Source organism: Vanessa tameamea, chromosome 15, assembly GCF_037043105.1.
Source record: "Vanessa tameamea isolate UH-Manoa-2023 chromosome 15, ilVanTame1 primary haplotype, whole genome shotgun sequence".
Classification (NCBI taxonomy): Eukaryota; Metazoa; Arthropoda; class Insecta; order Lepidoptera; family Nymphalidae; genus Vanessa; species Vanessa tameamea.
Genome location: NC_087323.1, coordinates 5,640,674 through 5,656,342, shown reverse-complemented (window position 1 = coordinate 5,656,342; position 15,669 = coordinate 5,640,674). Strand labels below are relative to the sequence as shown.

General features: G+C 30.7%; 2 protein-coding genes across 4 annotated transcripts; one reads left to right on the top strand and one right to left on the bottom strand.

Moving 5' to 3' along the window:
* Positions 1 to 408: 408 nt before the first annotated feature.
* On the bottom strand, positions 409 to 1,611 carry LOC113399088 (mitochondrial import inner membrane translocase subunit Tim9-like). The gene is made up of 3 exons (XM_026638123.2): positions 1,413 to 1,611; positions 1,217 to 1,312; positions 409 to 625 (listed from the first exon to the last, which is right to left on the bottom strand). Exons 1-3 carry the CDS (start codon positions 1,458 to 1,460, stop codon positions 491 to 493), a joined length of 279 nt encoding a protein of 92 aa, XP_026493908.1. The 5' UTR covers positions 1,461 to 1,611; the 3' UTR covers positions 409 to 490.
* Positions 1,612 to 1,963: 352 nt separating this feature from the next.
* On the top strand, positions 1,964 to 12,319 carry LOC113399073 (histone acetyltransferase Tip60). 3 transcript variants are annotated; one of them, XM_026638105.2, is made up of 14 exons: positions 1,964 to 2,110; positions 2,185 to 2,311; positions 2,627 to 2,755; positions 3,249 to 3,386; positions 4,109 to 4,269; positions 4,573 to 4,770; positions 5,767 to 5,850; positions 5,926 to 6,127; positions 6,575 to 6,697; positions 7,347 to 7,509; positions 8,513 to 8,621; positions 9,478 to 9,581; positions 9,761 to 9,809; positions 12,083 to 12,319. In XM_026638105.2, the coding sequence occupies exons 1-13, from the start codon at positions 2,066 to 2,068 to the stop codon at positions 9,765 to 9,767; spliced, it is 1,590 nt and encodes a 529-aa protein (XP_026493890.1). In that variant the 5' UTR covers positions 1,964 to 2,065; the 3' UTR covers positions 9,768 to 9,809; positions 12,083 to 12,319. The 3 variants fall into 3 exon arrangements, with proteins under 3 accessions (XP_026493890.1, XP_026493888.1, XP_026493889.1); XM_026638103.2 differs by having other exon boundaries at positions 2,627 to 2,779; XM_026638104.2 differs by lacking the exon at positions 9,761 to 9,809 and having other exon boundaries at positions 2,627 to 2,779.
* The last annotated feature ends 3,350 nt before the right edge of the window (positions 12,320 to 15,669 follow it).

The following is a 15,669-nucleotide window of genomic DNA, read 5'->3' as shown; positions in this document are numbered from 1 at the left end:
CCATAGTGCACAAGTGTGCTCAAACACAGATGCATTTTCTAATCCCTCTCTCTCGCAATCCTATGGGATAACAATCTCTACTGAATATAATTCAAGCTCCATATAATGCTACTTTAAATTCCTCCATGGTTAAACCCAATGATTTTTTATCAACTATAATCTGGTCTTAAACCCAGTACATGGAGTCTACTGCCATATAAACTACACATTGGAACATTGAGGCAGTCAAGGAAAAAAGCAAAAACTGATAACTCACTACTCAAAAATACTAGTGTGCCTTGGTACCAAGAGAGCTTAATGACCAAGCAATTAAAAGCTTAGGGTATTAAAACATTGCCTACAATCAAACCAGGATGGTCTTTTACCAGCTTTACAGTAAATAAGGATTTATTAATGTAAATAACCAACTGTTCAACAACATTTTATTTGACAACATTCAAACAAAAACACTAATAGAATAAATTAATACTAACATATATATAGAAGATTTTTAGCTTGGATTGCCAGATTTCTGAGCTAAAGCAATCATATTCTCATTAGCTATCATTTGGAATTCATGGAATCTTTGTGAGACACGTTGATTTGTTCGCAAATACTTCTCCATACAGTTGATTGTGCATTTATCCTGTAATGTAAAATTTTTACAGTTAATATATTTCCTTATAAATATCTACTTGGTAATTCAGCTGCCTAGGTAGATGCCAACTACTTATTGTGGTGGCATGAACCAGTGTAATTACAGGCACATGGCACATAATATTTTAGATCCCGAGGTTGGTCATGCATTAACCATTTAAAGAATAATTATTTTTGCAGTGCCAATATGATTGGGCAGTGATGACCTCTTTCCACTAGGTGGCCCATTTAATAGACTACTACCTATTTTATAAAAAAAAATCCTTAAGTAATACTTACTTATCTATGGTGATACTATTATCCAAAGAGTATACTTAAAAGTGACATGGGGTCAGAATCATAAAATAACCCAAACAATTGGAATTATTGCATTTTAAGCAGTATTCACTTTACAAGGAAGTTGCTGTTGTTTGAGATATTATATAAATTAAAAACAGCTCTACAAGTGCTACTTTTTACAGGATTTTTTTATAAGATTTGTTAATGTGAACATTTTATAACAATAATTGTATAATAATGTAAAAACCAACAATAACCTATGAAACATAGAATGTACTAAACATGTAGGATAAATAAATACCTCCGTAGAGCGAAGATTTCGCGATGTAAAGTCATGAATGCAGTCATTAAAGCAAAGTTCCGATAGTTTGTTATATTGTACCAGAAATTCTTTGAACTGAAAAACATAACACATATTATAAATTATGTAAAAGTGTATTTAAATCAGGTTGTTTACATAAAATAATGTTTCTATTTTAAAATAAAATACAACTTACCGTTTTTATTTGATCAGCCTCACTCATCATTTGTGCTGAGGCAGCCATTTCTATATTTATGAATAAAAGTTTAAATAAATAATTGTATTGAATTTACACAGCCTATAGTTTTACTTAGAAGATTATTATATACTATTTTTTAAATTACAGAATTGAAATTGAGAAAAATTTGAGGTTAGAAGAAGTATTGCCAATTGTCAAGAGAACTATTTAATAAATTAATAATATACTAAAAATTTGGTCATAATTTTTTTTTAGTATAGATGATTCTTATATTATTTATAATGTACATTAAATTAAAAAACATGTATCTTTCAAATTAATATTATATTTACATTCTGCCCTTATTTACAACTAAACCCACCTTTTTTATTTTATTTTATTATTTTTTTACGTTGTATTATCGTTCAACGATGAATTTTAATTATTAAATTTAATTATATGCACGATTAAAACAAACCAAAACTGTATATTTATACTCATTTATTTTTTTGTAATTTTGTATAATGTATCTTTAACTTGATATCAAAAACAAATTCAACTCAACTGTCAGTTGTCACACCATTGACTGATGTCAAAATAGTTTGACAATTTATTGTAAAACAAGGGTGATTTAATGTAGTTTTAAACATAAAAATATTACTATTTTCATAATGACTGAAAATGAAGACGAAATTACGACATTTTGTGACTCAGCCGTATGTGTAATACAATAGTTGAAATATTTATTTTTCTAGCACAATGTTGACTGATACCATATTACTATGCACAGGCATCGTTGGTGGAGGGATGTCGACTACCAGTTCGAATGCAAGGTGGAGATGATTGGCCTCTCGCTGAAATTATAAGTATCAAAGAAGTTCGTGGGCAAAGAGGATATTATGTACACTATGTTGATTGTAAGCTTTTTCGAATATAATATCGTATGTCTTTTATTTCTAAATGTATTTGTGTGTACATACTGAGTTATTGTTTGTATATAAATAAATTGACGGATTCATTGAAGTAAAAAGTTAATGCTTATTCAAGTCACAGATAATGTAACATGCAGTTTTTTGATTACTTAATTATGTTTCAAATTCCCTAAATTCATATTACTATGCTACTAGTATATAATAATAGTAATTATATATGTTAAATGCAATATTATGACTTAGAACAAACTACAATGCTATTTCTAACAAATATAATTATGAACACTTTATTAATTTCAGTCAATAAACGTTTGGATGAATGGGTTGGGGAATCATGGTTGGACACAAGAAAGGTACAATTTCCAAGAAGAGATGGCGCACCGACTGGTGGTACGACAACTCCAAAGAAAACTCACATTGGATCTGGAGGTGGCGTCATGCCTACTTTTCTTAGTATGTGTGTTTTTGTTTTTAGTCAACGTTCTTCATGAAAAATTTTATTTTGTATGTAGTTGTAATTATGTGAAAAGTATTGTTGGATCTTTTAAAATCATTTTTCAGTCTTTTATTTGATCTCGTTTCTGTTTTGCTGTAAATAATGTTTAACAATTTATGATACAGTGAGCAATACAATTGATTTCAGTAACAAAGATAATATGATACATTTATATAAAAACAATACAAATAAAAAAAATAAGTTTTATGTACTGCCTTTTTGCATGTTATGATTTATTTTGGCCTGTAATTTGCATGATCACTTTTTTTTCCCAACTTTCATTTTAAGCATAATTGCTTGAAATTGTTATTATGTTAGTGAAAAAAACAATCCTTATAAATGTGCCACAGTGCTTTTGATGTATTATTATTGATATTATTTGTATATGTAAAGTAAATAATTCTAAATTTAATATTTTTTCTGCAGATGAAACTGTCTGCAATGAAAATCAGAAAACCGTTATTAATAGCAATAGAGAAAATAATGTGAATCATCAAACCACACCAAAATTACCCGAGAAAGTACAAACCCCACTAAATGGTTCAACTCCAAAAATTACTCCTGGTATGTTTAATTTTTTTTTTTTTTTATAAATGAGTTGATTGATAATGCAATTAAAAGAAATTATTAATATATATAAAACTATTATAATATACAATTATCAATTATTAATTTATACATATGAAACTTATTATTTTATTGAACTATACAATTTACTCATAATGGCATTATTTGGCTTCTAAAAAGCTATTACTGAACATAATCAATATTTTTAACCAAATTTTGTACTAAAAAGAGTTTACCCTGGCCTGTTTAGCTAGAGAATTAAATCAGATTTAAAACTTTCATATCATGAGCAATATGACTTAAATATAAGGCACATTATATACTTCATATTACAATAGTAATTTTTGTAACATTACATTTAACAATATATCATACAGAGCATGAATTATCTAATCTAAACTTACATTAAAACAAGGAAGATTCATTAATCTTACCTACCTACCTACAGTATCATTATACTGTAGGTAAGATAATCTTTTCTTGTGTTGATCAATAAATACCATGTAAATGTATATCTCAAATTTCAGCTCATTGATATAAAATAAAAATAGACTTTTTTATCTACTTAAATAATTTTTCGATTAAAATACTCCTAATAAACATAATAGACACAGCATCTACCTAGCATGTAGAATTTATTTCTATAGTTTTCCTAAACTGTCAAATATTTCTTATATTCATACATATGATAATGGTTTTTAAACATTCTTTTTTTTCAGTTCAAATTCCACCATTAGAACCTCGTCAGCTGATATCTCGGCCGGCGAGCCCCACGCTCATAAATGATTCACCGTCGCTCGTCAACGGCGGCGCAGTTCTCGCCGCTGCGCTACAAAAGAAAATGAACAGAAAGCGGAAAGCCAATTCTTCGGAGAACGATGTGAGATATTTTAATTCAAAATCATGTCGACATTTTACTTAGCGTTCAACTTTAGTTAGCCGAATATGTTTCTACTACATCAATATTATATTTGTGGAGTATTAATTAACAAATGTGAGTTCAGGCACTGATGTAAAAAACAATATGTGTCGTGGACCACCCGATCAGAAGAACGTAATGATTTCTGCCTGTAAAAGAACTTCGTTCTAAAAATATTAGCCTATAGATTGTCTTTTAACACCCTAACGGCGAAAAAGCTTTGTTTTTTGAACATGAGTTTTGTATTGAGCGTAGTGTGCGCAGTGCCCGGCGGCGGAGGCGGAGGCGGCGGAGGGCGAGGGCGGCGCGAGCGGCGCGGCCACGCCCACGGCGCGCCCGCGGCAGTCCGGCAGCCTCGTGGCGCACGGGCACGACGACCTCGTCACGCGCATGAAGAACATCGAGATGATCGAGCTCGGCCGCCACCGGATCCGACCCTGGTACTTCGCGCCCTACCCGCAGGTGAGCCGCCTTCTTTTAACTGCTGTACTCGGACAGAGTGAAGGGTTGTGGTAAAAGGTTTCATTTAATTTAAAAATTATCCTGTTTTCTAAATAAATTGTAATCATATTCGGTATTTACTCTTCCGTTCATCCTTCATTTTTACACAAGTGATCCTGAGATAAGAGGGAACGGTAAACGTAGAGAGAGATATATTCACAATTATAAATCTTACTAAATATTTGATATTTTTATTTATGTAGACACTATTACACGTCCATATCCTGATAACTATGTTTCCTTGGATATTTTCACTCATGAGAACTGCTTTTGATCTCATTACTCAGAAATATGACGACCTCCGTGGTCGAGTATTGTGTACATCGGTTTTCATGGGTACGCCACTCTGAAGTCCCGGGTTCGATTCACGGCCGATTCGATATAGAAAAAGTTCATTAGTTTTCTATGTTGTCTTGGGTCTGGGTGTTTGTGGGTACCGTCGTTACGTCTGATTTCCATAACACAATTGCTTAAGCTACTTACATTGGGATCAGAGTAATGTATGTGATGTTATCCAATATTTATTAATTAAATATTGGATTTTAATGATTTAATATTAATAATTTACTTGTTGGGAGGGCTCTGTGCAAGCCCATCTGGGTAGGTACCACCCATTCATCAGATATTCTACTGCCAAACAACAGTACTCAGTATTGTTCTGTTCCGGTTTGTACAGGTACAAGAACAAAAAATCTTAGTACCCAAGGTTGGTGGCGCATTGACGATGTAAAGATTGGGTAACATTTCTTTGTCTCCATTGTCTATGGGCGGTGGTGACCACTTATCATCAGGTAGCCCATATGCTCGTCCGCCAACCTGTACCGTAAAAAAAACATATACCTTTAACTTTTAATGGAAACCAGGGTAGCAAGCCATTCCCGACTTCCTGTGACATGTCTCCTAAGCCTACTCTAGCCAAATCTTTATACTAATATTTGCATTGTTTTTGTTTTCCAGGAAATGGTAAATCTACCATGTATATACATATGTGAATTTTGTCTCAAATACAGAAAAAGTAAAAAGTGTTTAGAAAGACATCTTGTAAGTATAATTTTATATGATCATATAACCTTTATAAAAATGTTTAAAATATCATAATATTATTATTTTTTTTAGATAAAATGCAAACTCAAACATCCACCGGGTAACGAAATATATCGCAAAGGCAGTATATCGTTCTTCGAGATTGATGGCAGGAAGAACAAATGCTACGCTCAAAATCTATGTTTACTCGCAAAACTGTTCTTAGACCACAAGACACTGTATTACGATACTGACCCATTTTTATTTTACGTTATGACGGAGTTCGATTCAAGAGGTATGTTTGAAAGTCAAATATCACGTGAAAATTATAAGTGTAGCCTATTAGACAACCATAAGCAGTTTCTTACGCATCATATGTAACATTTCATTTATCGATTTTTTTTTTTTTTTCATGTAGTACAAGGAACGCCATCGATTTATTTTTAAAATAAACAAAAAAAAAGACTTTGAATTACTTACATTAATAATGGTTTAGAGAAATAACAAATTTGAAATTGAGGAAATTTAAACAAATTTAAAAAAATGTAAACATAAAAGTTAAACAAAAAGTATTTTAATTAGATTATGTAAATATACATACAGAAGAACTTATTGCGTTAAATATCAAAACTATTTTTTTTTTCATTCCAATTTGATAATTTCGACTTTTTAAACATAAAATTGTTTTATCAACAATCAAATTATCACACAAAAATATGAATAAATCTGTAAATATTTTCAGGTTTTCACATAGTAGGATATTTTTCAAAAGAGAAGGAAAGCACAGAAGACTACAATGTAGCTTGTATATTAACATTACCTCCATACCAAAGAAAAGGATATGGAACGTTACTTATAGAATTTAGTAAGTACATACAATAACAGTCAAACCTGGATAAGTGAAAGTAACAGCCAGGACCCGTCATTTTAAGCTCCCAAAACCTCTATTGACGAGAAACAGAAACCTCTGTAAGAGAGAGTCGTTTTTCCCTCATAGACCTCAGAAAACATTCAAATTACAAAAACAGATACCCAAACGAAATTGACGAATTTTTTTAAGTGTAAATAAGTTCTAAATAAAATAAAATTACATAGTGCATGAATTTTTGTTTTGTTATCGTAAGCGTTTAAAAATATATATGTACATAATATATGTTGTGCACATCATGCACATAATTTTATCATATTACATATTTACAACATTCGTTCTTGCTGTGACTTGTTATTGCTGCGTACCCCTATAAGAGACTATTAGAAACTCGAGTTAGTGAGAAACCTCTATAAGCGAGAATGAGATTGTGCTCCCTTGAACTCTTGCTTATCCGGTTTTGACTGTATAAACCGCCAAGCACGAGATGAATTATAAACACAAATTAAGCTCATGAAAATTTATTGGTGCTTGCCTGGGTTTGTATCGGAGATCAACGGTTAAAATGCACTCATTCTAACCACTGGGCCATCTCTGCTTATATTCTATATAATTTAAATTTAAATAATGATGTGTTAAATTACAGGTTATGAATTATCAAAGTTCGAAGGCAAGACTGGTTCCCCAGAGAAACCTTTGTCGGATCTTGGTCTACTCTCGTATAGAAGTTACTGGGCTCAAACTATTTTAGAAATATTAATAAATATCAAACCAGTCGGTGACAATGAGAAACCAATTATCACTATTAAGTGAGTATCTGTATGGGTTTTATAGGATATTTTATAATTTCTGAATGGCAACCGTTCCATAAAAAATAATTAAATATTTACTTAAGCCAATACCGAGAGGCAAACAACATATGATTTAAACCAAATTAAAGTAAAAGTAAAACCTAGACTCCTCTTAAAGCGTTGGATTCCGATTTTTATTCCACTACACTGATCGATTGGCTCACACACACACACGCTTCTTTATGACGTCCACCTTTGTCGCCGCGGTTTATCTATATATATAATAAATTTGGAGTGTCTGTTTGTAATATTAAAATAACTGCGTTTTACTAAATGCATATGTATGTATACACGGTACATATACCTAAATAACATTTTTTTACGATTTTTGTCTGTCTGTCTGTTTGTTTGTTCCAGCTAATCTCTGGAACCGCTGGACCGATTTTAACCGGGACTTTAGAATTATATGTAAAATAATAATAAAGTCACACTTTTTTATTAAATACAAACGCGCACGAAGTCGCGGGTACAGCTAGTATAACAAAAATCTAAGTATTACTCGGCCGCTTTGAAAACACGACCCCCCGTTCTATCTGTTCTATAATATCGACAATCGGCTCAGTCGATACGATAGTCTATTCTAACCACGAAGACAAAACTGAAATAAACAACATTTGATATAGAATTTGCCATATATCATTGGTCGAGAGCTTGAATTATCTATGATATTCATTATGGATTTGCGAGAAATGGCGTTTTGAGTTTTGACGAAACGTACAATTAAAGTCGACATAAGTAGTTTAGTTGAAAAGTGTTGTATTATATATAAAGATTAGTCAAGAACGGTTAGTAGTGCACATTATAGCAGAGTTATTAGCAATATTGTGCACTATCGCGAGTCATACGTAAATCTAAGGTTTGTTTATCTTTATTCCATCTTCGATTGGAATAGACTATACATAATTTTATTCAAAAGAAGTGTAACATTTAAAACGGCTGTACTAAAATATTACTTTTTTAGTGAAATCTGCGAGCTTACAAGTATTAAGAAAGAGGACGTTATCAGTACTCTGCAGAATTTAAATCTAATAAATTACTACAAGGGCCAATACATCGTCTCTGTGAATCAGGTGAGTGTTGTGTTCGATTATATTAACTAGATGCTTCACGCGGTTTCTCATTAACTCAACATTAAAAGTTACTGCTCAGCCCTCGTGAGTCGTAGCGTGATGTCGTATTCTCTACGATCTGGACTAAAAAGTAGTTAAATTATGCATTTTTTTAATTTATAAATCGCCCTCGCTTAAACAAACAAACTTTTCAGTTTAATAGGTTTTTTATTTTTAGGAAATATAAATGTGCAGGCACAAACTACTAAAGGCAGGACCGACCTTTTTGATTTATTAAAAAAAGTATAGATCAACTTTATTTCACTCATATACTCAATTTGTTTTTTTTTTGTTCAGATAGCTAGGCGGACGGGCAAATGGCCGCTTGATGGAAAGTGATCACTTCCGCCCATAGACATTGAAATTTAATAATAAATAATAACCGTTCCATACATTTCCAATGGGCCACCAACCTTAAAAAAAAATCTTACGCCAATGCGCCACCAACTTTGGGAACTAAGATGTTATGACCCTTCTTCCTCTAGTTACACTGTCTCACTCACCGTTCAAACCTAAACAGAAAAATACAAAATATTGCTATTTAGCGGTCTATAAGATGAGTGATACAGTCCAAGTCGGGCTTGCACAAAACTGTACCACCTAGTATCATACAACATATCCAATCAGCAATCAAGCAATCCCTTCAAGTCAATACACAATCATGGGGCAATAATTTATATAGAGCAAAATAAAATCTGTAATTTCTATATTTAAAAGTTCATATGAATGAATAAATAAATTGGTTCCAAAAAGTAATTTCGAAATGATGTGTGAATGTTAAATTAATTCTAATCAATATTTTTTCTTTAATAATAAGGAAACGATACAACAACACGAAAAAGCAATGGAGAAGAAGTTATTACGAATCGATCCCAAATGTTTGCATTGGACACCAAAGGATTGGTCCAAACGAGCCAAATGGTAAGCCAACTCTAGCTACATCCAATCATGACGTTCATCTATCATTTAATTTATATTATTTTCATTAAAAAATTTAAAGCTTTATCGCACGTCACTATTAAATAAAATAGTGAACTTTAATTTAAAAAGAATAAAGTAATTAATTTACTGTAAAGTAAACATTTCTCTTTTGTCACCAGCGTTTGAAGTATTTCGGAGATGCGAGCTATCTAACTCGGGCTTCGACACGTATGACTCATTTTGTATCTAACGAATATATGTAACAGCTTAACAACCATTTTAATAAATTACATCGCTAACAAAGGCTTTGAAAACCATATTCGTCTAACACTTATTTCTTAATATGCACTAATGCCATTGCTATTTATAGTTATATATTTTACTAACACTGAAGCTTAAATGTTTCTGTATAATAATATTTTATTTTACATTAAACGCTTGCTGCGTTTTGCATGTTTAATATATAAAAAACTGAATTATTATAAATAACTAACTCTCCCATCGTAAAATAATATCATGTTGGTTATTTACTTATAAGCAGAAGCCTAAACACCGATTTCCATGTGTCCAACATAAAGAAGGAACACCAACTTCAAGTCCCAATTTCAACCTCTTGGATGATGAATTTACAAAAACGCTGTAAAAACTGTCTTTTACTCATAAACAGGACACTAAATACCGATTACCATATTTTTCTAAAAAAACAAATTTCGATACATCCTAACTTTCGATCTTTTTAGTGAATAGTGCTGAGTTTTTGAAGTAATTTCTATATTTCCATATTTCTAAAATGAGAAATGACGAATTTCCATACAAACTATTTAACCTAATAATATTTTATAAATTTAGTTTATAATTTATTTTCAAAAGTCCTCTTTTAGTGCTCATCATCTTTCCGTTAGAAATTTCATCCTATCTGACTCACCAGCTTAGGCTGTGCATTGTATGTCAGTCGGTCGTTTTAAAAAAATATTAAGCTTTAGTTGAGTTTTTCTATAAAAATAATTTTTAAAATATTTTCTACTTTTAAAGGGGTTTTTAATTTCTTCATTATGTAGGTACTTTACAACATCGATTAAATTATTATTTGTGCAAAATTAATATCGTGATTATATTTGCTGCTCTCATATAATTGTTGATTTATACAATATTCCTTAATGACTAGACTAAAGATAAACAAATCTCACATTTACATATTCAACAGATCTGCTATTATATTCACAACAAATACGTTCTTCATTCAATATTTGACTTTAATTCAAAATGTGACTTCCAAAATTCAGATTTTTCTTTCATCTATCCATAATGAATACCATAGACAATTTAAGATCTCAACCAATGATATCATTTCAATTCAAGGTTACAGTTGTTTATTTGTCTTTACTCCTGCTGTTGGATGTATATATCCAATATATACATACATGTATGCAAAAGCATGAATCATCTCTAACGTCATCAAATTATGATTTTAAATCGTAATTGACTCATTCTGATGACAGTTTAATCGCTCATACAAGCTAGAATTATTTTTCATCATAATTTTTAAACATTTATTCATTATGTATTTTATATGGCTTTGACTGCGACGCTAATATGTATAATTTATTGCAGGATATGTACAAAATGTAAACACAAATTGTTAAAGTGTCTATAGACTAACGTTGAAGTTGAGTTGAATTCCGCTACACAGGTTTACTTTTGACACGTATGTTTGGATGTTCGCCTCGCTTCTCGAAAGTTTTCTCTGTCTTGTTGGCGGTATTCAATGAAAAAAACAAATTTGTCAGTTTTTATAGCAAATAATGCCGTAAAAATAATTATCCACTTGTTTGTCGTATCAACTGTAGTAGTTGTATGTTTTTTTTTTGCTCAACGTTCTATGAAAGTTTTAAAATACTGCAATGAAATATATTTTTTATGGTTTGAAATCTCAATCTTCTATATTTTAATAAATTCAAGTTAAGTCACGACGTCCAACGAAAGTTTCACGTTAGAAGACAATACATAAGTATCTACCATAATAAGCTTGTAATTTATTTATGTAATGTAAAATGTAATTCAATTTTCGATCAACCAAACCCACAAATTAACACGTCACTAATTGCCATAGAATGTAACTATATTTATGACACATGACAACTTGCTTTACAAATACTTACGTCATTAAAGTGTGTGTAAGAAGTTATAAATTTGATTTGGCAGGATATATTATTTTAATCACAAATTTTTAACTGTTACGCAATCTACAACCGCTGTACGGCAATTGTCAAAAAGTGTATAACTGGCTGGATATGGCGTAACAACATTTTGTAATCTGACCTAAGATTTCAAACGAGGACCAGCAGTAGCAGAGGCAGTTACTCATTCTAGATCTATAATCGTCACCGTCTTACAATGTCTTCTAATAGTTGAGCTTCGTTTACAATTCGTACATATTCTGTTGTAAAGTATTATATAAACAATTTATTACCTGTTTCTAATTATTCGTTTTAAATTTTCAGGTAGGGAAATCGGAATGAAGTTATATCAAGAACTTTGCTCAGCAGACAGTAATTTATTGTGATTCAGCCATTTATTTGTAATATTCAAATATTATTATATGTTTTTACACTGCAACTAGTTAAAAATTGAACAGAATATTTTTGTTCGAAAATATAAAGCCCGTGTAAAATATTGTAGATACAATTTCTGTAACTATCCGTGTATATTGTGATATTAAATAAATATCTTTATTGCAACTGTTTGAATTTCATTGACACTTAGGCAAAAAAAAAATTATATAAATAACTTGCTTACATTTTTAAAATTATTAAAACGAAAACTATATTAATCATTATGACCAATCAAATGAGGAGGAGGAGTATTATTGACTTCTTGGGATGCCATATGGATTGCTTAGCCGTTTTGGGTGGTTTATGTAACGTACATTTTTAACGTGGAATCGTCGTAAAAGAATTGTCTTTTATTGGAATTAAGAAATAATAATTAAAAACCGGTTCCATTTTAAAATTATTCCTTGTAACTATAAATTGTTTACCTTATTGCTGTGACAAAGAAGAGAAAAAAAAAATAACGAAATACTGCAATATATGATTTATTTTCAGTAGATAAGCACAGTAATTTTGCTTCGATTGTCAAAATATTTATATTCAAGAAGCAGGTACAAGTGATGTTTAACACTTAAATATTTTAATAAGTATCAGATAATATTTCACAATAACAACTTCAATTACTTTAAGACTTCCTGAAATCATTCATAGAGTTATTAAAAGGCATTACATAGACATAAGGCGTACTTAATTAAAAATATAATTTAAAATTATAGAAGTTGAATTTAGGTCGTTTGATTTATAAATACATTGAAAATTACCAAGAAAATATAATAAAATATGTGTTTTTTTTTTAAATCAATATTACTATGTATTTGTTTAAATCTAATAACCATTTAAAAATATATTTTTTAATATACATAAATTATATATTTATTAACATTTTTATGTGTATAAAAGTAAATGAACAGTTAAAACTTGAATAATTTTATTATTATAAAGGTATTCTAACCACCATGAAATACATATTATTCTTACTTATATTAAATACCAAAATATCAAAATACTTAATATCATTATTTGTAAAGTAGATATATCTTAAATATATACAATTTATTTTTTCAAGTTTCATATTCATTTAATTTGTATTCAACGCGGAATTAGGCACTTGTGGATGGAAAAAATCTTTTTGTTTGAATTGAAAATTTCTAAAATCATATAATTTGATCTATGCTCAAAACGTACAAGTAGACTTAGTATTAATCAAAATTTAGACATGGGAGAGGAGGGCAGAATGTACAAAAGAAATTTAAAGCAATGCCAAGTGCTCGAAGTTAATATTTTATGTAGAAATTGAAAGTAAAATAAAAAATTCTTACGAATCAAATAAACCCTACAAAGTTAATCTTAGGCATAAGATTACTACGAGGGTATATGAGTTCATATTCAGTCGCTATATATTCCATCGATATACAATCCATTTATTAGAAAGTAGTCATTTACATACTATAACAGAGATATAATCAAGTTGACAAACTATCATTAAATGTTTTTAATTTAAAAACTACCAAACTTTAAAACTTCATTTAAAAACGGCGAATGATCTGCAAGCCCTTTTATAATATCCCCAACAAACATTTTTGTCGAATAAGAAGAAATTACGCGACTAATAATGGTATAAGCGTTGTATAGAAGTAATTTTATTCTGTTATTCGACTTAGTGCCGCTGAGAGTTTATTCGATTTATAGTCGTGTGAAAACGTCGTAGAAACTTCTATACGACTGTTTTATACAACTATTACACGGTATTTAGTCGTGTAACCAGCGTTGTGACAGTAGATACGTCTTTGCGACTTTTATACCGACTATAGTCGTATTAGAGTGATGTATAAAACTCCTATACGAATTAAAGTCAATATGACTTTTTTACGACATTTATATGACTGAATGTCCTATAAGAGTTTTAAAATACACTAAATATTACACAAACCGCCATTCATTTGCGTCTTCGTAAAAATAATTTTACAGAGTTGAAATGGATAGAAAAAGCTGGGCAAACATAAAAAAAAGTCTCCACTTTAAGAGGAAAGTTAAAAAAACCTATGCATCATTTCTTACCTCCAATTGTATTATATCGAATATAAGTACGCGACAAGTTAACTGCAGGCTAATTGGAGATGGTTCCGTATAAAATTTAGGGAGTTCTGAGCAACGTATTAATCGAAGCGCAGAAAGTGCATTTAGTGGCTCTATAAAAGTAAATTCAAACGTAGACGAATTTGACGAAATGTTTGATAATTTGTGTGTTAGTGATAGTCGATTATAATGGCACAAATGAAGCCCATGAAAATGATATACTTCGTTATAATCTAAAAAAATGGGCAATTAATTACAACATTTCACAAACTGCTTTGAGGGACCTAAACAAAATTCTTAACGAAAGGATACCCGGATCAGTTCCAAAAGATCCAGGAAAACGTATTAATGTAATAAAATCTGATTTAGTTAAAAAGTTATCGATATTTATTATATCACGTATCATTTTTTATCTCAGCTGAACCAATAAATACTTAATAATTATATCAAATAAAAAGGTTTTACACACTTGGCAATTACTAAATTGAACTCTAATTTCGTTTTCTATGGCGGAATATTTACAAATCCATTAATGACATAAATTAAAACGTCGTTTAGAAGTTGTATAAAGGTCTTGTCCTGCACTTTAAATCGTGTATGGGTAATTTTTAAAACTTGCTTTAAAAAATCTCAATAAAATATTATTTATTTAATTGATTACACTAGCGCGTTCATTATATAGTTTAAACTAGCCCATAAAACTCGATAAAATTAATTTCCCATCAGATTAACATTCCTTGAACATGAGTTTCGAAGTAAACATACAGAGATGAATAAATAAAAAATAATGTTCACAATCAATTAAGTTTGTTCGTGACAGCTTTCAAACTCAATTTACAATTAACATTTTATCCTGTCACTTTTACAAAAAATATAGTCTGGTAAGAAGCGTGTTGGATACTGGTATTCGATCAAATGTCGTAAAGCAGCGGTAATAAACACTTTAAGTCTGCCGCACGACCTCTATACGACCTCTATACGACCACTATGCGACCAAAAAGTAAATTATGCGACGGCTACATGACTCTTATAGGATACTAAGTCGTATAAAATGGGCCTTTTCTTGGTGATGTCGACGTTATAACGGCGTAACGGCGACCAGCTTATAGAACCAAAAGTTACAGTTGGCACGTTGTGGCGACCTGTCAAATGTTTGTTGGGTCGTATTATCTTCAGAATCGAACACACATTCTACATCGTCTGTAAAGCTACGATCACACCTGCGCACGAAGCGAGACAACTACGATTAACTTAGTTGTCGCTATATCACACAGGTTTGACAGCTTCATATAGATGTTTGGTCGCGTAAGTATTCACTTACACTGACTCTACACATTTCCATTCACCATTTGCAATTATAAAACAAATTAAATCTTTATTATAATTTTTGAACAAGTGATATT